A 19,636-nucleotide genomic window follows, 5' to 3' on the forward strand; every position below is an offset into this window, starting at 1 on the left:
CTGGACCTTGCACAAGTGGCTAGAATGAGGGGTGGGTACAGGAGGGTTTGAAGAGATATACTGAGATGTCCACCACAAAGTGACCTTGGACAAATGAGTTCTCAATTTCCTTATCTGGGTGTGTGCTTTGTATTTATAGGAGTCACCAGGTCCATAATAAAGACTCCATGGGGTATTTCCATAGATGAAGGAAAACAGCACTTTCTGGGTGGTTAGGATATTTATTCACTCAAGGGCAAGGCACCTGGATAAGACAACTTCTAAAGACCCCCTTCTAGCTTTAGATTCCCGGGCTTAAGGACCAGACTCTCTACTTGCTTCATGCCTCAGAGGGCCAAGGGCTAGTTCCCAGGTTGTTTCTGCTTCCTATCCTGTGAATTGGAGCCAGGAGTGTCCTGCTCCTTGCGTTTGGCACTGCTCCAGGAGGACATGGAGCCCAGCAGTGGGCAGAGGAGAATGTGGGGGGCAGGCAGCTCAGAAACAGGTGCTTGAAGGAGGAGTGGAGGGAGGGAGAATGCTGGCGTTTGGAGCCAGCAGATGGTCGTGGGCACTGGTCTGGGCCATAGTCAGTGGGGAGGACAGGGCAGGGGGCGGGAAAGGCTGAGGAAGCCCAGAGAAGGATGGAGGGGAGAGTGGGTTGCCAGAAGGCGGCCAGGAAAGATGGAACCGGGGCTGTGGAGTGGTGTGTGTGGAGTGGTGGTGGAGAGGGCAGACTGGGGGAGCAGTGGAGTGGTCAGAGAGAGGGAAGTAGTAGCTGAGGATGAATTGGGGGACCTGGGGCATAGCCAGATAGCTCATATTTCAGAGTACAGCATCCCCAGGCTCCTGATTGGCCCCTTTCTTGTCTGTCTACCTGCTTCTTTTCCTAGGGAGGTCTGCAAACACTTCAGGTCATGCCATGAGCCAGCGATTGGAGGAGGTGTGGACATGCCTCTCTCTGCCAAGTCCTGTTGCCATGGTACCACGGTGGCCCTTGTCTCACTCCCCTCTCCCATCTCGTGAGCAACAGGCCACCCTCTCAGGGAGAATGTAAAGTGAGGAAGGTCTTCAGCTGCCTCTTGCTCATACACAGGCAACTCAGTGCTCCAAAGGTCATCGTGTCCAGCCCTCTGCCTGCGGGCAAGGTCACATCTGGCCTGGGCTGGGACATGCAGCCCAGCCACTGTCTTCATTTACTTAGTTGTTTAAACACTACTCTGACCTCTGCCATCTGGGTTTTTTTTTGGTAATTTTTAAAATTTTAATGAACATTTACAGAGATTTTGGATTTCCATTCATTCATTGCTGCACTTCTCTCCCCACCCAGCCCTCTTCCCCCCTAGCCCAAGTTCGCTCCTCTCTTTGAAAAGTAAAAGAAACACTCCCTCCCTGGTATACAATCCCCCCCCACCCGCACCCTTATCACTGCCCCAAGTACATTCCACTATGCAACCTTAATTGTGGACTCTTGTGATAACCATAATACCCTATCATATATCGCTTTTAAATTATTCTCTCCCTCATCTGTTTCAGTGCAGTATACACAATTTACCCAGTTTTTCTCAGTCATACCCCGATCCTGATATCAGTCCCATTTTACAGCAGTGGCACCATGCAATATTTGTCCTTTTGCGACTGAGATATTTCATTCAGCATAATGTCCTCCAGGCTCACCCGTTTTTAATATTGCATGAGTTCCTTGTTTTTCAAAGCAGCGTAGTATTACATTGTGTGATTATACCACAGCTTCTCTATCCATTCGTTTGTTGATGGGCACCTAGGTTGTTTCCAACTCGTTTCTTTTGTTTTTAATTGTCTTCTTGGCCTAGTGAGTGAGGAGGTACACAGCCAACCTAAAGGCAGGTGGTTCAAATCCCCCAGCTGCTCCATAAGAGAAAGATAGGCAATGTCTTTCCATGCAAGTGATTTGAAGTCTCTGAAAACCTGTTGGAAGGATCAGCTGTTACTCAGTTCTGGTTTGACAGCAATGAGTTTGTGTTTTCTGATTGGTTCAAACTGGTAACATGCTTGGTCGGTAACAGGAAGTTTGGAGGTTCTAGTTTGTCTATAGGTGCCTTGGAAGAAGGGCCTGCTTGGTTCTCTAGTTCTGAAAAATCAGCTGTGGAAAACCTTAATAGTTCTACTCTGATACCAAGATGTTACCGTGAGTCAAAGTTGACTAGTCAGGAACTAGTTTTTTTTAAAAAACCAGTAAGTTTAATAAGAAAAAAGCCACAACCCAAATAGTGCTACCAGCCTCTCTGTAATTTTCCCTTTTCAGGAGAGTATTACTATTATTATTATTTTCCCCCTATGCAGGAGAGTATCTTTGTGGTGCCAGATAACACTCCCGTCTTGCCTACACCTCTTTCAAGGCTTTGATGTGTCTTTGGCTGGAAGTTCTACCTCCTGTCTCATCTCAGCTTACCCTGTTGTACTTTTTCTTGCTTTTCCCCCTACCCCCCCTTCCTCTGTTTGTCTCCACCTCTCAGAGCTCCCAGATGGCTCTAAGAGGATTCCTCTTTACTCACGCAGCATGAAGCCATTGTGGGGACTCGGAGGCAGGTAGATAGCAAGACACGGATGGTGCTTTGGGGCACTTGGCCATGTTGAGCACCAGGACCTGCCTCTGGTCTAGTTCTCAGCTCATTGTACTCAGGACCGAGTCACGTCTTCCCTCCCTAGTTAAGATCCAGGACTATCACTCTCTTTCCTGGGTCATGCTGGGCTTGTGGGCTGGGACAGGCCAGATCCAGGTCAGCAGATGGCAGCAGAGGCGGGTACCTGGGAGACCTGGGCTCTGGCCAGGGCCCTGCCAAGTAGATAGCTGATAAAGCAGGAGAGGAGTGACAGGTGCTTTGGGCAAGGTGAGGTCAACACCTTGTGTGCTGACACCTGTGGTTGTTGTGCCATGTGTTCCTGGAGGGCTTGTTCCTGGATTTGTGTGTCAGGCGCTGTTCCTCTGAGCTTGACTGTGTCTGCATTGGTCTCTGCTCTGACTTGCTCCTGAGTACTTATTTCCTGGGTATCTGTGTGCTGGCTGCCTGCTGAGTGCTCTTCAGAGTCCTTGGGGGTGTGCCTGTGCCTGATGGCAGGTGACACTTTACCCCAGCAGGATTTCCTGCCTCCTGGGGGGGTGGAATCTTTGCCTGCCCCTCTTCCCCTCTCTTGTCTCTTCCCTGTCTGAGGAGGAAGCTGCTTTCCCCCCACTGGCTGTGTGGGTGGCTGCTGCCTCTTCGGTGTGGCTTTGGGAGGGATAGCTGGTTCAGTCCCCAGCCCTGTCCTCCTGAGCTCTGGGCTGATGGTGACAGGTAGGTGAACCCTTCGGGATAGCTCAGGCATGGCTGCAGGAATGGGGAGAGGTGGAGGCCGCGCTGTGTCTCAGCATGCTCCCGGGGAGTACATGCACCCTATCTGTCTGACCCTCTTCAGTTGCTTGAGCATCAAGGTGCCTGTGGGAAGGCTCACTCTCATGGACTAGCCCCACTTTCTTGTTGGGAGCAGCCTTGACCAGTACAACTTCTAGTGGGGAGCAGAGTGCCCTCTCTGGGGCTCCAAGTGCTGAGCTGGAGACCTGGGTCGGTATTATTCATGTCCTTACAAGGTTTCAATGTGTGGACCTCTTCCTGCATCAGAGGGTTTTCAGATACAGTAAATTGCATGGAAGGAGAGTGCTCATCCTTCTTTTGTGGAGCAACTGGTGGATTTGAAACGTGTGCCTTTGAGATTGCAGCACAGCTTCTTACCACTAGGCTACCAGTGGTCCCTTAATGTCTACATATATCTGTGAAGTAGGATGTTTGTGATTTGGAGATGGTATGAAACCTGTGGGAGCTTGTTTTTGGTTGTCCTCATTTTCACTGGTTGGTACCAACAGAGTTGTCAGCTGAGAAGTGGTGGTGGGAGTGGAGTGAGAGAGAGAGCGAGTGAGGAGGGAACAGGTCTTGTCCAGCTCTGCCTGCAGTGCTGGCCGCCTGAGCCGAGGAGCAAGGAGCACTGACTGTCAAGGCCAGCCGGCCCGGAGCCATGGCCTTTGCCTCACCTGCCTGTAACCCACCCATGTTCCAGTGCTGTGTCTGAGGTCTTTAAAACTGTTGAGGGGAATCATCAATTTGGCTCCAATTCATACCAATAATCAGCAGAATGAAACAGTGCACTGTCCTGAGCCGTCCACACAGTCTCTGCCCTGCTTATGCCCACTGTTACAGCCAGCGTGTATCAGTCCATCTGATTGAGGGTTGTTGGAGTCAGTGCATCAGTCCATCTCATTGAGGGTCATCTTCTCTTTTGCTGACTCTGCACTTTGAAGCATAATGTCCTTCTAGATCTAGGGACTGGCCCCTTCTGCTAACACACCCAAAATATGTGAGATGAAGTCTCACCATTCCTACTTCTTTATTTTATTTTATTTTTTAAATCTTTTTTTTTATTAAATATTTTTTTTATTGGGGGTACAAGGAGGTGAGGGTTGGGGGCAGAAGGGTGAGGATGGGCCAGGATGCAGTTGCAGAGCTGCACAGGTTGGTCGGTGGGGGGAGCAGGTGAAGGAAATGATGAGGGTCCAGTGGGGACCAGATGCTACAGAGGAATGACAAGCATTTTCCAATAGTAATTAAACCAACTGTCTTATTGATTTGGGAATTGGATGCCGACTCTCTGGCTTCTTCATGCTGAACAGGGGCGTAGATATAAAGGGGGGAAGGGAGGACGCTTTATCACCTTACTGGTGGTCTTGGGTTACAGCTGCTTGCCTTCTTGCTCCTGAGGGCTGCGACGGTTCGCCCTGAGCTGGGGGCCAAGCGCAGCCCGCCCCGGGCAGAAGGCCACGACGGCTCGCTCCGGGCAGAGGGCCGCGAGGGCTCGCCCCGGGTAGGGGGCTGAGGGCAGCCCGCCCCGGGCAGAGGGCTGCGACGGCTGAAGTAGTCTTTTTTTAAAAAAGAAGAAGAAAAAGTGTGTGTGTGTGTGTGTGTGTGTACCGTCAAACTGGATCTGACTGGTACAGGAGACTGCCCCTCCTTCTCCAGCAGAGCATGAAGTAGAGTCTGGGTGTTCCCCCCCGCCCCCCAGGTGCCTGTCAGGGCCTGGGTTTCAGCTGTCCACACCACAGCAGTGGGCAACGAGCTTAAAGCCCCTGATGGCTCTGGGCGCTGACTCTCACCAGTGGCTATGGATGAAGTCACAGGCGATTTTACCATTCCTACTTCTAAGGCCCACTCTGGCTGCACTTCGACCGGGACATGCTTGTTTTTTTTTTTGGTTTTTTTTTTTGTTTTTTTTTTTCCATCCACAGTAGATTTCATATTTTTTTCACCAACCTTTAGGAAGAAATAATAAACTAAAGGAGAGCTGCCTTCCCTTTAAGAAGAAAATAATGGTAATAACAGCAACAACAAAAACGATCAAGAGAAATGGAGGCTCAGAGAGGTTAGACCACGTCCATAAGGTCACACAGGTGGTAAGGATTAGAGCTGGCTTGTGGACCCTGGTCGCTTGCTACTTCTGTCGCTTTTCTTCACAGAGTTGAATTCATCTCATCCTTCTGGATCATTCCCTCTAAACAGGGCTTCCCACCAAAATCCGGGCCCCTTTGGATCACATCACCCTATCTTAAACCCCTGTATCGATTATCCCTCTGTTCCTCATGCCTTCACCTTTCACCCGGGCAGGGATCTCGTTCATCCTGTTCCCTGAGTAGCTTCATCACTAGCAGAGAGCCAGGAGAACAGCAGGGATGCAGTCAGTGCCTGCCAAATGAATGAATGAGTGAATGAACACATGAAAATGGCCTGGCTCCAAATCCTAGCTCATAGCCCTGCTCTGTCCCTCACACGGGAAGACCATTGACCAGTGGCTAACCACACAGGCTCAGGGGCAGTCAGCTTGGTTCAAACTCTCACTCTGTCATTGTTCTGGTTATTTTATGTGCGTAATGAACCATGCTTAAGCCCATCGTCGTAGTCACTGTGTCAGCCGATCTCATGAGGTTCAGAGACATTCGGGGTGACTCAAAGTCTAGGAGCTGGAATCACCCAAAGGCTCGCTCACATGTCTGACAGTTGATGCTGGCTATTGTCTTGGGGGTAACAAGTACACTCTCTCTGTCTCTACACAGACATCTCTGCTCTTTCTTGAGTTTCCTCATATCATGGTGGCTGGGTTAAGGGGAAAGCATCCCAAGAACAGAAGCCTAGTAAAAGCCGTATCACTTTTTCCTTGCCTAGCCTTTGAAGTTTGCAGTCTCTCTTCCACTGTTGTTACAGACCTGCCCAAATTCAAGGGGAAGTTATCTAAGACCTGTCTCTCAGTGGAAGGGCATCAATGCTACCTTGTAAGAAAAGCATATGATGTGTGTGTGTGAGAGAGAGAGGTAGATGAAGGTGAGGAGCTGTAGTGGTACAATGGATTAAGTGTTGGCATGCTAGTTGAATGGTCAGTGGTTCAAATCTACCAGCTGTCCTACAGGCAAATGATAAGACAGTCTGTTCAAAAAGATTTCAACCTTGAAAACCGAGTCGTGTTGCTTTGAGTTGGAATTGACTCAGCAGCAATGGGTTTATCTTTGGGAAATACAACCTGCCATAGTCACTTACTAGAAATATGAACCCAAGCAGATACCTCCCTGTGCCCCAGCGTCCCCATCCATGAAATGAGAACATATCATGTACATCCCGGGTGCTGCTTTGCTGGTAGGGTCTAGAGTCACTCACAAAATCCTCCCTCCCCCAAGTCATAGGTAAGAGCTTGGTCCAAGTTCTCCTCTCATTTTAGGGTCCAGCTCCAATCCCCTTATGATATCTAACCAACTTGCAGATAGTACAAGAGACACTTTCCCATGAACAGCCCTCCTGGGGGCAGGCCAGTAATGGGAACATGGAGAGGCGTGCTTTGTATGAAATAAGCCTTTTCTATATTTTCAATATATCATATCAAGTCAGTCCTGCTCTCTTCAAAAGGACAGAGTCAACACATTATTGATGACTGTCATAAGGCTGAAACTGCAGCAAGATTGTTCTGGGCTGGGGGCAGTGAGGATGATCCTATTAGGACCCCCAATCTTTGTTCAGTGAAATCAGGTAAGTGAATCGGGAACATACTGTGTTTGAGCCACAGGCCTTTTCTCGATGCCTGAAGGCAATCCTTCCCTCTTCTGTCTTCTCTGCCCACTTCCATCTGTGTCACTGCTCATCTGCCGGCACTGTGATGATCCCCAATCCCAGCTCACTAGGCTTGTGGAGGAATCTTGGGGTTGCTTATTTTGGTTAAGATTGAAGCTGCTTATCAGCTGGACATTGGTGAGGGGCCCCAGGAAGAATCTTGGGGTTTCTCAAGCCCAGCCTGGCAGTATCTCTAGCTGTTGCTCTTCGCCCTGGGTGACTGCTGTGCTCTCCCTGACTCTTCTCTAGAAGAACTGCATATGTTAAAAGGCGGGGCTCTGGGCTTGGATTCTGCTACTGCCACCTACCATCTGTGTGACCTTAGACAGGTCCCTGAACCTTTCTGAACCTCCTGATGAGCAGTCTTCTGGAAAGTGTGCACAGTTGTGTTAAGGATTAAATAGAATGACATATCTAGTTCACTGCAGAGTCTCAAGAAATGGCTACAGTTAAGAAACAAAAACAAAACCGCAGAAACAACACTAAACTGAGGCAGGAGTTTAAGTGATGTGCAGTCAGAATTAGGGCTGGAACTTACACGTTATGCGAGTAGGTGGCTGCTACTTAGCCTTGGTAACAGATAATGTCTGTATCTTAATTCCTTTTCCTGGAGGACAATGTGGCCACTATCCTAATGCAAACAAGGCCCTCTTCTCCTCCCTGTACTACCAAAACTTGCCTATAGAGGGTGCTGCTGTCCATCTCCTCTCCATCCTGATGGGGGACTTGGTGAGGCTCTGCTGTGGACAGAGACCCAACTCCAGGGGAGGGAGGCAGGGAAGAGAGGTGAGTTTCCTCTACTTTGTGCTCTTCAGAGAACTCCTAGTGCCTAAGTGGCAAGTTGGGGCCATTCTAATAGATTTCTCTCAAGTCAATCAGATCGTGGGGAGAATTGTTACAGGTGCTGATTTCCTGGCTTCTCTCTCCAGAGTGAGGTAATCAGAATTTTAGCAGTCACACCAGGCAGCACAACTGTAGTTCTGTGCCAGGCACTGCTTTAAATGTTTAACATGCATTAGTTTATTGACCTTTCCCGACAACCAGGTGTAGAAGTACTATTATTATCCCTATTTTATAGATGAGGATTATATAAGATAGATGTTATCTTCATTTTATCGATTTTTTAAAAGACAGTAGGGTTTCTGTGGTACAGAGAAGTAACTTGCTCAAGGTCACATAGCTGGCAAGGGTAGCTGGGGTTCAAACCCATGCTTTTAAAGGCCCAAATAGTTACCTTGTCTCCTTTTACTTCCTTTTTATTTGCTAGTATTTGAAACACTGTTTATTGGCTTTGCCTATTTATAAAAGTACTCAACTAAAATGCAAGTAATTGAGTTGGCAGTGACTCTTCCAGCAGGTTTTCAGAGGCTGTAAACAGCGCTGGAGGAGATTGTTCAATTTTTTCTCTTGGAGTCATTGGTGGGTGAATTCAAACCACCAGAGAGATGGTGGTGCAGCCTTTGGGTTGATAGCACAACTCCCCTGTGATATACTCATTTGAGAAAGCTTTAGAAAATTCAGAAAGACGCAAAGAAGAAGAAAAATGACCTGGAATCCCACACCCGGAACAAGATGACTCATAGTACACATTGTTTTAACCTTTTCTTTTTTTCTCACCTAGAAATTTACTGCAACTCTTTAACACATCATTCCATGAATGTCTGCCACCTACTTTATATTGGCTACAATGAGCTCTCTTGTTGGGAGATGCCGTATTTCTTTAGCCTACTCCCCGTTATGTGAAGGGGTCCCTATTATTGTTGTGTACCTTCAAGTGGGAACCAACCCATAGTTGACCCTCTGGTGCGTTTTCAGAGGCAGTTAATTGCACTGGAGATTTCCCATCCTCCTGTGGAGCAGCTGGTGGCCTTGAACTGCATGCTTTCAGGATTGCAGCACAGCTTCTTGCCACTAGGCCACTAGAGCTCCCATTCTCCCTTTTACATGAAGGGGTCCCAGGGTGGTGCTGTTTAGAACTTGTTGCATTTGGCTGCTAACCAAAATGTTGGAAGTTTTAATTCATTCACAGGTGTCACGGAAGAAAGACCTGGTAATCCTCTTCTTAACAAACAGCTCTTAAAAAACCCTGGAGCTACTAATGAAAGAATTTTTCTTTTACTTTTCAAAGTGAGGAGCGAACTGGGGGGGAGGGGTGGACAGGAAGAAAAGTGCAACAATGAATGAATGGAAATCCAAAATCTCTGTAAATGTTCATTAAAATTAATAAAATAAAATTTCAAAGAAAAAGAAAAAAAAGGTTGTTAATGTTCCAAGGAAGAAACTCATGCTCTGTTAATTATCTTGGAGAGATCTATAAAGGCACCGCTGTCACATAATTATTACTAAAGTTTACATTTTAATTTAAAAAACAGAAACAAAAACCAGAAACAATCGTGGAACACGGTTCTACGCTGATACACCCGGAGATCACTGTGACCTGAATTGGCTTAACAGCATATAGATATTATTGGGTGTGTAGGTTGTTCCAGAAGGGTGAGCAAAAGTGTGATGGAAGCCCTTGAAGGTGTAATGTTGCACTCATCTCTGATTGTTGTTCTTGGGTTGTTTTGGTTTTTCTTTTTTTATAAATTTTTTTTGTGCGTGTACTGTCAAATCAGATCGGACTGGTACAGGAGGAGATTGCCCCTCCTTCTCCAGCAGAGCACCTGGTGGATTCGAACCACAAACATCTGGCATTGCAGTTGCAGCTTCTTGCCACTAGGCCACCAGAGCTCCCTCTGTTCTTGGGGTTTTTAAAATGGAGTTTCAAATGGGGTTGCTAGCTCAATAAGAGTACATATTTTACAAGAAATTTCTTATTGAAACATACTATGCATCCAGGGAAGTGTATATATCTTTAGTGTCTAGGTGGATGACTTTAATGTTCCAAAACCAAACGCTCAAAACAGACAATGATAAGTACTAAAGATGCTCTCTTGATGATTTTAAAGATTCCAGTTTGTGTTGTCAGATTCTCCCTGGCAGTCTTGTGGTTTAGTCTCTCTTAAATGCTCTTATTTGAGCAGAAGCACAGCATCTTTGCTTTAAAGCAGAGTTGGATGGAAGCTGATGGAGGAGAGACCCTGAGTCTTCTCTTTCTGGAGTTAGATGGACTTTTCCCCTGTGCAGACCAAATGGTGCCAGGCCGGGGCTGAATGGATGGGTTGAGCTCTAAATAATTAAAGAAGGTTTTATAAAAAGGAGCTTTCGTAGCTTCTTTCTTCTCTGGCCATGTGTTGCCAGCAACTTTCTTGGTAGACAAGAGTGATTGAATAGATGAAAGTGAATAATCATTGTATGCCTGGGTCCTGGTTTTGGAACAGTTTTCACAAGCAATCCTCTTGCAATTTCTTTCTTCTTGTGTGTGTATGTCATCACCTTTTTGGAACTTGTGCAAGAGGACATACAGTCTGGCTTTTGAGATAATGAGTGAGGAAGTGATCTGTGGACTGTAAATCACTCTACAGGTTTTAGACATCATTTTATCTTGATCCCGAGGTGTGGACTCCTAACCAGCGCAGGTGCACTGCATCCTGTTTTCCTGGCATTTGTGATGTAGTTCTCTGCCATCCTTCTTTATCCTCATCTTCTTTAAAAAAGGAAGAAGCAGTTTCCCCTTTGATGAGAAAGAATGAAAATCTCCAGAGTATAGGTGACCTGCTTAAAGAAGTTTAGTGACTGATATGTTAAGAGTGCAGACCTCTGAGGGTTAACACTGGTGCCAGCCTAGAGTGTCTGGTGTGGGGGGAACCAGGCTGAACCCTCCAATTCTGGTTTCTGTAGGGGCGTCTGTTTCCAGAATGTCCTGTAAATGCTTTTCACCATCTCTGGGAAAGGCGCTTGCTTGTCTCATCTTCTGCTCTTACTCATGACTGTGAGGACAGAGCTGCCCAAGCAGAGGAAAACGCACTGTTTATATCTGCCCCTCTTGTCCCCAAGAGCCTGTGACCTCTGGACGTGCTGAGTCAGCCAAGGTCTGAGTGGAAGCCCTGCTGTGCTTGGTGAGCGGCAGAGAAGGGGGTCTAGCATACCCAGGCCTTCCTTTTTCTCTTGACTCACGATCATTCCCAGAGAGCCCTTGTCTCCTAGGGGTCAGAGCAGAGTGGGAGGAAGCTGAGGAGGACCAGAAGTGGGCTTATCGTATTGACAGTAGTGATAGTGGCTCCCGTAATGATGCCGAAGCCCTGGCTAAGTGTCTTGTTAGCCACCATTGACTTGACCCTTGACTCGTGACGCTGTGCACCACAGGACAAAATACTTCCCTGTCCTGTGCAGTTCCCACGATCTCTTGCAGACTTATTGCGACTCATAGCATTTTCACGGGCTGATTTTTGAAAGTGGAGCATCAGCTCGTTCTTCTCAGTCTGGAAGCTCTGCTGAATCCTGTTCGGCATCATTGCGATACCCAAGCCTCGCTGACGAATGTTTGATGCCCGCACATGGGCGAGTCAGTTGGGAGCAGAACCTGGCCTCCTGCGTGGAGGGAGGGGGAGAATTCCACCTTCTGTGGTGCAAAGTGTACAGCATGAGAGCACTGGTGGCTCATTTATAATCTTATGAACTGGTGGCAGCTGCCCTATAATAAAGAGGAGAAAACAGAGGCTGAGAGAGCTTAAGTAACTGGCTTGTGGTCACACAGCCAGGAAAGCTAGAGCCAGCCTCATACTAGGTGTGGTTGATTCAGAAATGTAGGAGATAAAGCTGGGGGCAGGGGAGTGTGGTGGAAGCTCTGAGCGGCTCTCACCCTCTCCAGGCACAGGAAGTCAAATCCACACCATCTGGAGCCTCCGCCCTCTCTCTCCAGGCTCATGCTCTGAGTCCTTCTGGCTTCTGCAAGATTCCTGGAGCCAGTGGCATCGAGGAAGTCCAGGATGCTGGGAATCTTATGCCCTTTTCTGTGGCTGCAATATTATGAGAAGGGATTTTTTTTAGCTTTAAAAATGATTTTAAGGTTCAGACCCACTCCCCACCCCCCAATTCATATACATTGTATTTCACTTATGAGTGTTTTTGATGGATGCCAGGCAGATGGCCCCAGAGGGAAGGGGCAGCAGCTAAGATTCTGCCTGGTCCCAGGCTGCCCTGCTCACCTTCAGAAACATGAGCCTGAGCTCAAGTCCTTCTTAGTTAGACAACGCTCGCCAGGTGGTCTTCCACCTGCCGCCATCACAGACCACAATGCCCTGTCTCAGAGCATCTTTCAGTTCTGTCTTCCTCCGACATTTATGTGATGGACATGTCCATAGAGGGTGCAGGGAAGAATAGAGAAGATAGGTGAGGATGGATGTATCCAAGTCTGGTGGGCTGTGACCCCACCTGTCTGTCTCACACATGAAAGCATATGAGAAGCTACTGCAGTGATGGGCTAGCTGTGATGTTCTTTGAGCAATTTGATGATGGAATTGTGTTATTGGTTAATGTGTGATGCTTACTCCAGCAGTGCCTTTATTGTGTCTGGCTAACCCTGGTCTTATGCACCCAGCAGCCTGCTCGATGCAGAGGATACAGGCTCGTATCTGCCAAGGGAGCTGATGGAATGCTTGGAAGGGCTTTCCTTCTTTTACTTGCTGCTGTTAGCTTCTGTTGAGTCAGCCCCTGACTCATGGTGACCCCTATACACAGTGGAACAAGATACGTGGTCTCCTGCCACCCCTAAGACCATTACATTCAATAGGCTTTTCTGCTGGCTCATTTTTGGGAAGTAGATTGCCAGGCCTTTATTCCTAGTCTGTCTTTCCCTGGAAGCTCTGAAACCTATTCAGCATCTTTCACTCATCCAGCCCTGTATCTTCTATTAAGCTCTGTATCTTTACCTCAGTTGAGAGGGAGAGAACTCTGACTCAAATTGACTATAGGAATAAATGCCTAAATTGGCTCTTTAAGCAGGTTGCAAATTGGTTACTAACTGAAAGATTGACTCCCTTGAACCCATCCAGTGGCACCTTGAAAGAAAGCCTGGCACTTTGCTCCCATAAAGATTACAGCCAAGAAAACATTGTGGGCTGGTTTTTCTGTGTTACGCAGGGGCTGACTCAATGGTGCCCAGTGTTATGACAGTAACAGTACACTCCAAGCTGGAATGACTGATTACCAGCACAGCTGGCTCCAGGGACTCAGAGGACATCACTGCAACCTGATACCGTTCTGTTTCCCATCTCCCTTGGTCGTGTGCTCTGCTTTTCTGCAGGTTGGCTTCATTTTCCTGTTCTCCCAAAGCACAGAGCTCCCACCCTGCCAGCCTAGCAACCCAGGGAGAAGGAGAGAGGAGAACACCCCGAGGTTGAGTCCTATTGGATTAGCTTTGTTCTCGTGCCCACTCTTGAACCAATCACTGTGGCCAGGGGAATGGAATGCCTTGATTGGCCAGGCCTGGTCTGAAAGCTAAGGTGGTTTTCTCAGAGGGAGGTGACAATGCAGGGCCAAGGTGTCTACTCTATCTGTTGAACATCCCATGGGGAGTGGGCCTGGTTTAGAGTGGGTGCAGCAGGGGTGAGAGGGACTTATAGCCCTCTGGGGTGGCCATTTGGCTGGGTGTCAGTTGGTTTGAAAAACCTGAGAGAATAGACTTTGGGGAGATATGGTGGGAGGGTGTGGCTTGACCTAGGATTGGCTGGCTTGGGGACAAGGAGCCCATTCTGGTCCCCTCCAGCCTAAGCTGGGCTAGGACCCAGGGACTTCTCCCCAGTCCATCCAGGGTGCTGCTTGAGGCCCCTGTAGTTTCCCTGCTGGAGAGGAGAAAAGGGAAGAGAAATCTCTGTACCCTTTATCCATGACTTGAGGATGGCCTGTGGTACCTTAGTTTGGAGCTTCTGTGCCAATCTGAAGGCATATGGTTCGAATCCACCAGGTGCTCTGTGGGAGAAAGATGGGCAGTCTCCTCTTGTGCAATTTGTTATTGTTGTTGTTGGGTGCCATGTGGTTTATAGCCACAGAAAACCCACTGAAAGGTCAGCTGTGAGTTAGTTGGTTCTGATTCAATGGCATATTAACAATAGCTCCCAGAGAGGAAGCAGAGCCCAAAGTGGGAAAGTGTGCTTGGGGCTGGCTGGGGGCTTGGCACACATCTGCCCCCCCCCTCCACTCCAGCTCTCCCCTTGCTTCCCAGAGTGGTGTGTGGTGCCCTACTCAGGGGCACACTGGGTTAGTAAGTGCGTGCTGTGTGTCTGTCTGGCAAGGGCAGCACTGGCCCATGCAAAGATAAGTAGTCCTGTGGTTCTCATTGAAAAGATAAACACACATCGCCCAGAAGTGCTGCCTTCCTCACCAATGCTCCTCTAAAACACAGTGTCATGGTTCTTCCTGAAGCCTGATGTAGTTTACCTGGACCTGCTACCTCTGTAGAGACACTTGAGGGCGTGTGAGAAGTAGTGTCGTGTACATGTATGTATGCGTGCGTATGATGAACTTTATGGTTCTGTGTAATCTGGGTGTGTGCTGATGTGTGTGAACATGTGTATATGCCTGTGTATAATCTGAATGTGTGTCCATGTCTATACTATGTGTGAACATGTGTATATTAATGTATATGGATATGTATGAACATGTATATATGCTTGTGTGTGTAATCTGGGTGTATGCTGGTTATACTGATGTGTATGAGCATATGTATATGTCTCTGTGGGTAATCTGGGTGTGCACTGTGTACTGATGTGCGTGAGCATGTGCTTATGTCGACGTGTGTGTAATCTGGGTGTGTGTCCATGCATACTGATTTGTGTGAACATATATGCCTCTGTGTGTGTGTAATCTGGGTGTGTGCTCTCTATGCTGATGTGTGTCAGCATGTGTATATGCCTCTGGGGGTGTGTGCTGATGTGTGTGAACCTGTGTATATACTTGTGTGTGTATGGGGACCTGCATCTACCTGAGATGTCTGTACACATCTCCATCTCCCTGTTTCCATGTGTACATGGATACTGGAGTCTGTGTGCGCAAGTACATATATGCAAGTACAGTTCCATATTGTGTGGTGGTTTATCTGGCATATGCCCAAGTTTTCATGGAGTGACAAGGCAAACAAGTTCCCTGATTTGGTCAGGACCAGGACTGGGGAAGAGGTCCAATCCCAGGCTTGCTGAGGTTTCCCACCAACTCTTTTTCCCTCCCTGGTCGATTATGGGGCCCCATGGACCTTCGTTGGTTCTGGGAAGCCAGGGCTGCGTGGGGCTGGCCTGTGGCGCAATCTACCAGCCGAGCCCCTTCCGGAGCTGCGGGTTCCTCTGAATGAGGGGAAGCTGCCCTCTGCGATCTCCCCTCTCTGTCTTGGTGCCTCCCCAGGGCAGGACACACCTCCCGACCCTGCAGCCTCGCCCACAGGAAGTGCTGGGGTGCAGGCAGGCGAGGGGTGCCTCCCTGGGCGTCCTGCCCTGTGCCCTGCACTGGTGGCCCAGAGACCCTACAGCATTACGGCCCTCTTCATAACAGCCCTGGGGACACCGCTGGGACCTGGGGCCCTGCTGCCGCAATCATGTTTCATAGGAAACGCAGCGTCTCCTTTGGGGGCTTCGGATGGTGGGTGACAGATGGGAGGGTGGCTGAGCAGCGGGAAGAGACTTGATGTGAAGTCTGGTTGAGTGCTTGGGCTACCAGTGGGAGCAGAGGACTCAAGCATGTTCTGTCTGTCTGTGAGTCCTGAGCTGTGTAGGGATCTAAGATCCTAATCAGGGGGGAGCAGATACTGGGCTTTTCCTCTCTGTCCCATCAGCATGAGCTCATAGTGGACTGGCGGTATGAGTGTGGTTGTGTCTGGCTGTGGTTCAGCGTCTGCTTTTGTGTCAGTGCGTTCCTGTGCGCGTGTGTATGTGTGCATGCCTGTGAAAATTTATCAGTGATGATCTGTGTGTGTGTGTGTGTGTGTGTGTGTGTGTGTATCGCTGTGTGCACAGATGTGTGTGACTGTGAGTGTGCATGCATGCGTGTGTATGTGTGCATATATATATATGTGATTTGTGGGTGTGTGCATGTCCATGATTAACTGGCGTGTGTGTGCAAGTGTCTGTGATCGTAAGTGTGTGAATGTGCATGCGTGGGGTGTGTGCATGCCCATGTCTCATTATTTATGGATCTGTGCATGTCTGTGATTATTTGGGGGTATGTGTGTGCCTATGATTATTTTGGGGTGTGTATACATGTGATTATGCAAATGTTTACTTGTGTGGTTGATTATTTGTGGGTGTGTACACATCTATGATTATTTTGGGGGTGTGTGCCTGTAAGTGTGAATATGTCTGTGTCTGTGATTTGCCTGTGTACATGTCTTTGGTTATTATTGGGTGTGCGCATGTCTGTCATAATTTATGTGTGTGTGATTGTGAGTGTGAGCCTCTGATGATTTGGGGGGTGTATATGCTTGTATGTGATTATTTGTGTATGTGTATCTGTGATGATTGGCTAAGTGGGTACATGTGGGAGACCATACATACGTACACGTGTCTGCATGTGGGAGACCATACATACGTACATGTATCTGCATGTGGGAGATCATATGTGCAGGTGTGTGCATCTGTGGCTGCCATGTGACACTGCCTAAAGGCTGTTGGGAACTGTCTACCTGGCGAGGTGTGTGTCTGTGTGTATGATCACATGTGCACCTGTACATTTTTAGAGAGATGCCCCGTGTCTCTGTTCCTTGGGCCTGTGTGCGCTCACATCTGTGTGTGTTTCCCATAGTGTCATTCTTGTGACCTGTGGCAGGAATGTCTGTGACCAGTTGGGATGATGGGCTCCTCTTCCCTGAGGGAGCGAGTTGTGAGAGGTGGGCCAACCTGTCTTCAGTCTCCCAACCCTTCTGCCTGAGGTGGTCAGTCCTGCTTTGTCTGAGGAGGGTCTGCCTGACCCTCTGAGTTGCCTTTTGCTGATGGTTCTCATTGGAACAAGGGAGAGGCTCTGTCCTCCCCACTGGGCCAGGAAGTGGGAAAACTGAGGGCAAAGCCTTGTCTTTGGCTCCCAGCTGCCAGCAGCTTCTGTACAGCTGAGGAAAGGCTCTAGTGGTTTTCATTATCGGTTTCCTTCCAGCTCCTGGGCCTGGGGTGTTGTCAGAAAAGAAAAAACAAAACCAAACCAAACCCAGTTTTAACCACTGCTGGGGGAGGGTGGCCAGGGAGTGTCCTGGTGTGGAAGTGGATGGGCTCGTGGGGGACACAAGAGTTAAGGGAGGACAGAGGGCAGGGTTTTATGCATGAGGTTAATGACTTGCCTTTATATGCATACAGCCTTTTCTTTCCATTTTTCCCATCTTTGAGGGCCCTTAGCCATCTGTTCTCTGGCAAGAAGGGGTGTGGATGCTTCATGTTTGGCTGATAGGGATGATGAAGATGAGCAAAGCCAGGGTGGCACAGTGTGGCCTGGTGCCTGCTCGTGAGGCCACCCTGAAGGGGGTTCTGGTAACAGTGGTTGCAACCCACTCCAGAGCCCCACAAGGCTGGCCTGGCATATGAACCAGGCCAGGCGAATGAGGACAGGAGGTGACCACCCAGGATTGTCTTTGAAGGACAGAGGGAGGTGATCCAGAGTGTCCATGACACTACCCTCTGGTGCCCACAGTGCCAACCAGACTGTGGGTTTTGTAGGAGCCCTGCGCTGTCTTTTGTGTCTTTGTGACTTGGCCACTTGGCACAGTCTTCTGACAAAGCATGTGCTGTATCAGTGCTGCAGGGTGACTAACTGAGGGTTTTCAAAGGGGGGCATTTGACTAGGGTCTTCCCAGGGTAGAAAGGTGATGAGGGTGAATTTAAAGGGACAGCAGGGTTTTGGTGGGCTTGCATGGTTAGGGTGGCAAGAGTGATGGCAAGACTGTGGTGTGAATTTGGACATCATCTGGGATATCCCAGTCTACTGGTGGCTACAAGGCTTATTCTTGCCCATTCTCTGCAGATTGAACAGAACCCCTAGTGGCAGTTTTAACACTGAGATGCCAGTGTGGATGACCGCTGACATCAGGGGTAGACAGATGATGGGGGTGAATGAGTGGGGCAAGGGAGGAGGAGAAGAGAGAGGACACCAGGGAGACTTGGCCTTCTGGGTCCCTGAAAGGGAGAAGGCCAGCCCCACTGCCCCATGCCAAACCCACAGAGTGGTAGGTCCTGCCCTCCTGGGACCACACCCAGCGTGGGAACCCTGTGGTTAGGCCACAGAGGAGGTGTGAGGCTTAGGGAGCCAGCGTGCTGGCAAGCATTTCCTCCTTGACCCCAAGTTAGCTGGCTTTGAGTGGGGCTCCTGTGAGGATGGGAGATGGGGCCACTGTGACTCAGTGCTAGCTGGTGGCATGGTGGTGGCAACTGACCACTTAGAGGTCCAGCGGCCAGCACACCAGCAAGCAGTTCCATCTCCAAGGGCTTTGCTGGGCAATTTCTCCCCTCTGGGTCTCAGTTTCCTTAGGTGTAAATGTGACTTTCTGCTCTACCCACACAATTAAAGATATTCCTTGAGGGGCCGTAACTTATTAATATGGAAGTATGACCCTCCATCTAGAAAGGGGAGTGACTGTAAGGGGAGAGTTTGCATTTTGGAGGGGATGGAGGTGCCCAGGTGAGACTCTTGGGAAGCAGTAGTGAAAACCCCAGGGATGGAGCTCAGGAGTGAGGTGAAAAGAAACTGGGAAAGATCTAGATCAGCCTCTTTGGAGGAGGGGGGGGCTTATTTTGCTGATGGGACCTGAGATCAGAAGGTGCTGGGAACTTTCTCAGAGCGAAGGCATTCCTTCTGCAGTCCAGGACTTAGTGTTGACTGTGCCACAAGCACTGAGTTTACGATTGCTGGGACAGCTTCATGCCATCAAGTTAAGTCCCCTGACACCTCTCCCCTGCCCCTTTAATCATTTGTAAGGCAGAACTCAGCTGGCTAGACTTCCAGGTCTTCAGTTATCCTGGAGGTGGGATGATTTTGGTGACACTGCTGGTAGTGGTGACATGAGGAGCAATGGTAGTGGGAACTTTGATGATGTAGACACTAGTAGTGACTAGATAATGATGTGATGTTGTTTGTGATGGTGATGCTGGTGGCAGTGACACTGGTGGTAATGATTGGGGGGGTGGTGACACAGATACTTAGGTGAATAGTATAGTGATGTGGCACTGATGGTAGTGACAACATAGGGGCGATGACATAAGTGTCCATACTGATAGTGATGGTGGCTACATGGTGACTCCTGGGGTTGGCACTAATGATGATGCTACTGGTGGAGGAAATATTAACATTGATGGTGGAAGTGATACTGACATAGTGATGATATTGATGAGAGTGACATTAATGATGATGGTGACATTAGTTGTGACATCAATGTGATAATGACATTGGTGGTGGTGGTGACTGACTGTGGCAGGAATGGTGATGACTGATGGTGGTGGTGACACTGGTATGGTGTTGATGACACTGATGGTGACACTAGTGTGATGAAGACACTGATGATAGTGGTGACACTGATGGTGAGGACACTGATGGTGATGGTGACACTGATGGTGAAGACAGTAATGGTGATAGTGACACTGATGGTGAGGACACTGATG

General features: G+C 48.7%; 1 protein-coding gene across 1 annotated transcript in view; it reads left to right on the forward strand.

Moving 5' to 3' along the window:
* Positions 1 to 15,568: 15,568 nt before the first annotated feature.
* RAP1GAP2 (RAP1 GTPase activating protein 2) overlaps positions 15,569 to 19,636 on the forward strand; it is a 281,330-nt gene continuing 277,262 nt past the window's right edge. Inside the window, exon 1 of the mRNA XM_006891040.1 lies at positions 15,569 to 15,644. Within this exon, the coding sequence (XP_006891102.1) occupies positions 15,601 to 15,644 (44 nt within the window). The 5' untranslated portion in view covers positions 15,569 to 15,600. The remainder of the gene's footprint in view (positions 15,645 to 19,636) is intronic.

Source organism: Elephantulus edwardii, unplaced genomic scaffold (assembly GCF_000299155.1).
Source record: "Elephantulus edwardii isolate Elephantulus edwardi_28Jun2011 unplaced genomic scaffold, EleEdw1.0 scaffold00094, whole genome shotgun sequence".
Taxonomy (NCBI): Eukaryota; Metazoa; Chordata; class Mammalia; order Macroscelidea; family Macroscelididae; genus Elephantulus; species Elephantulus edwardii.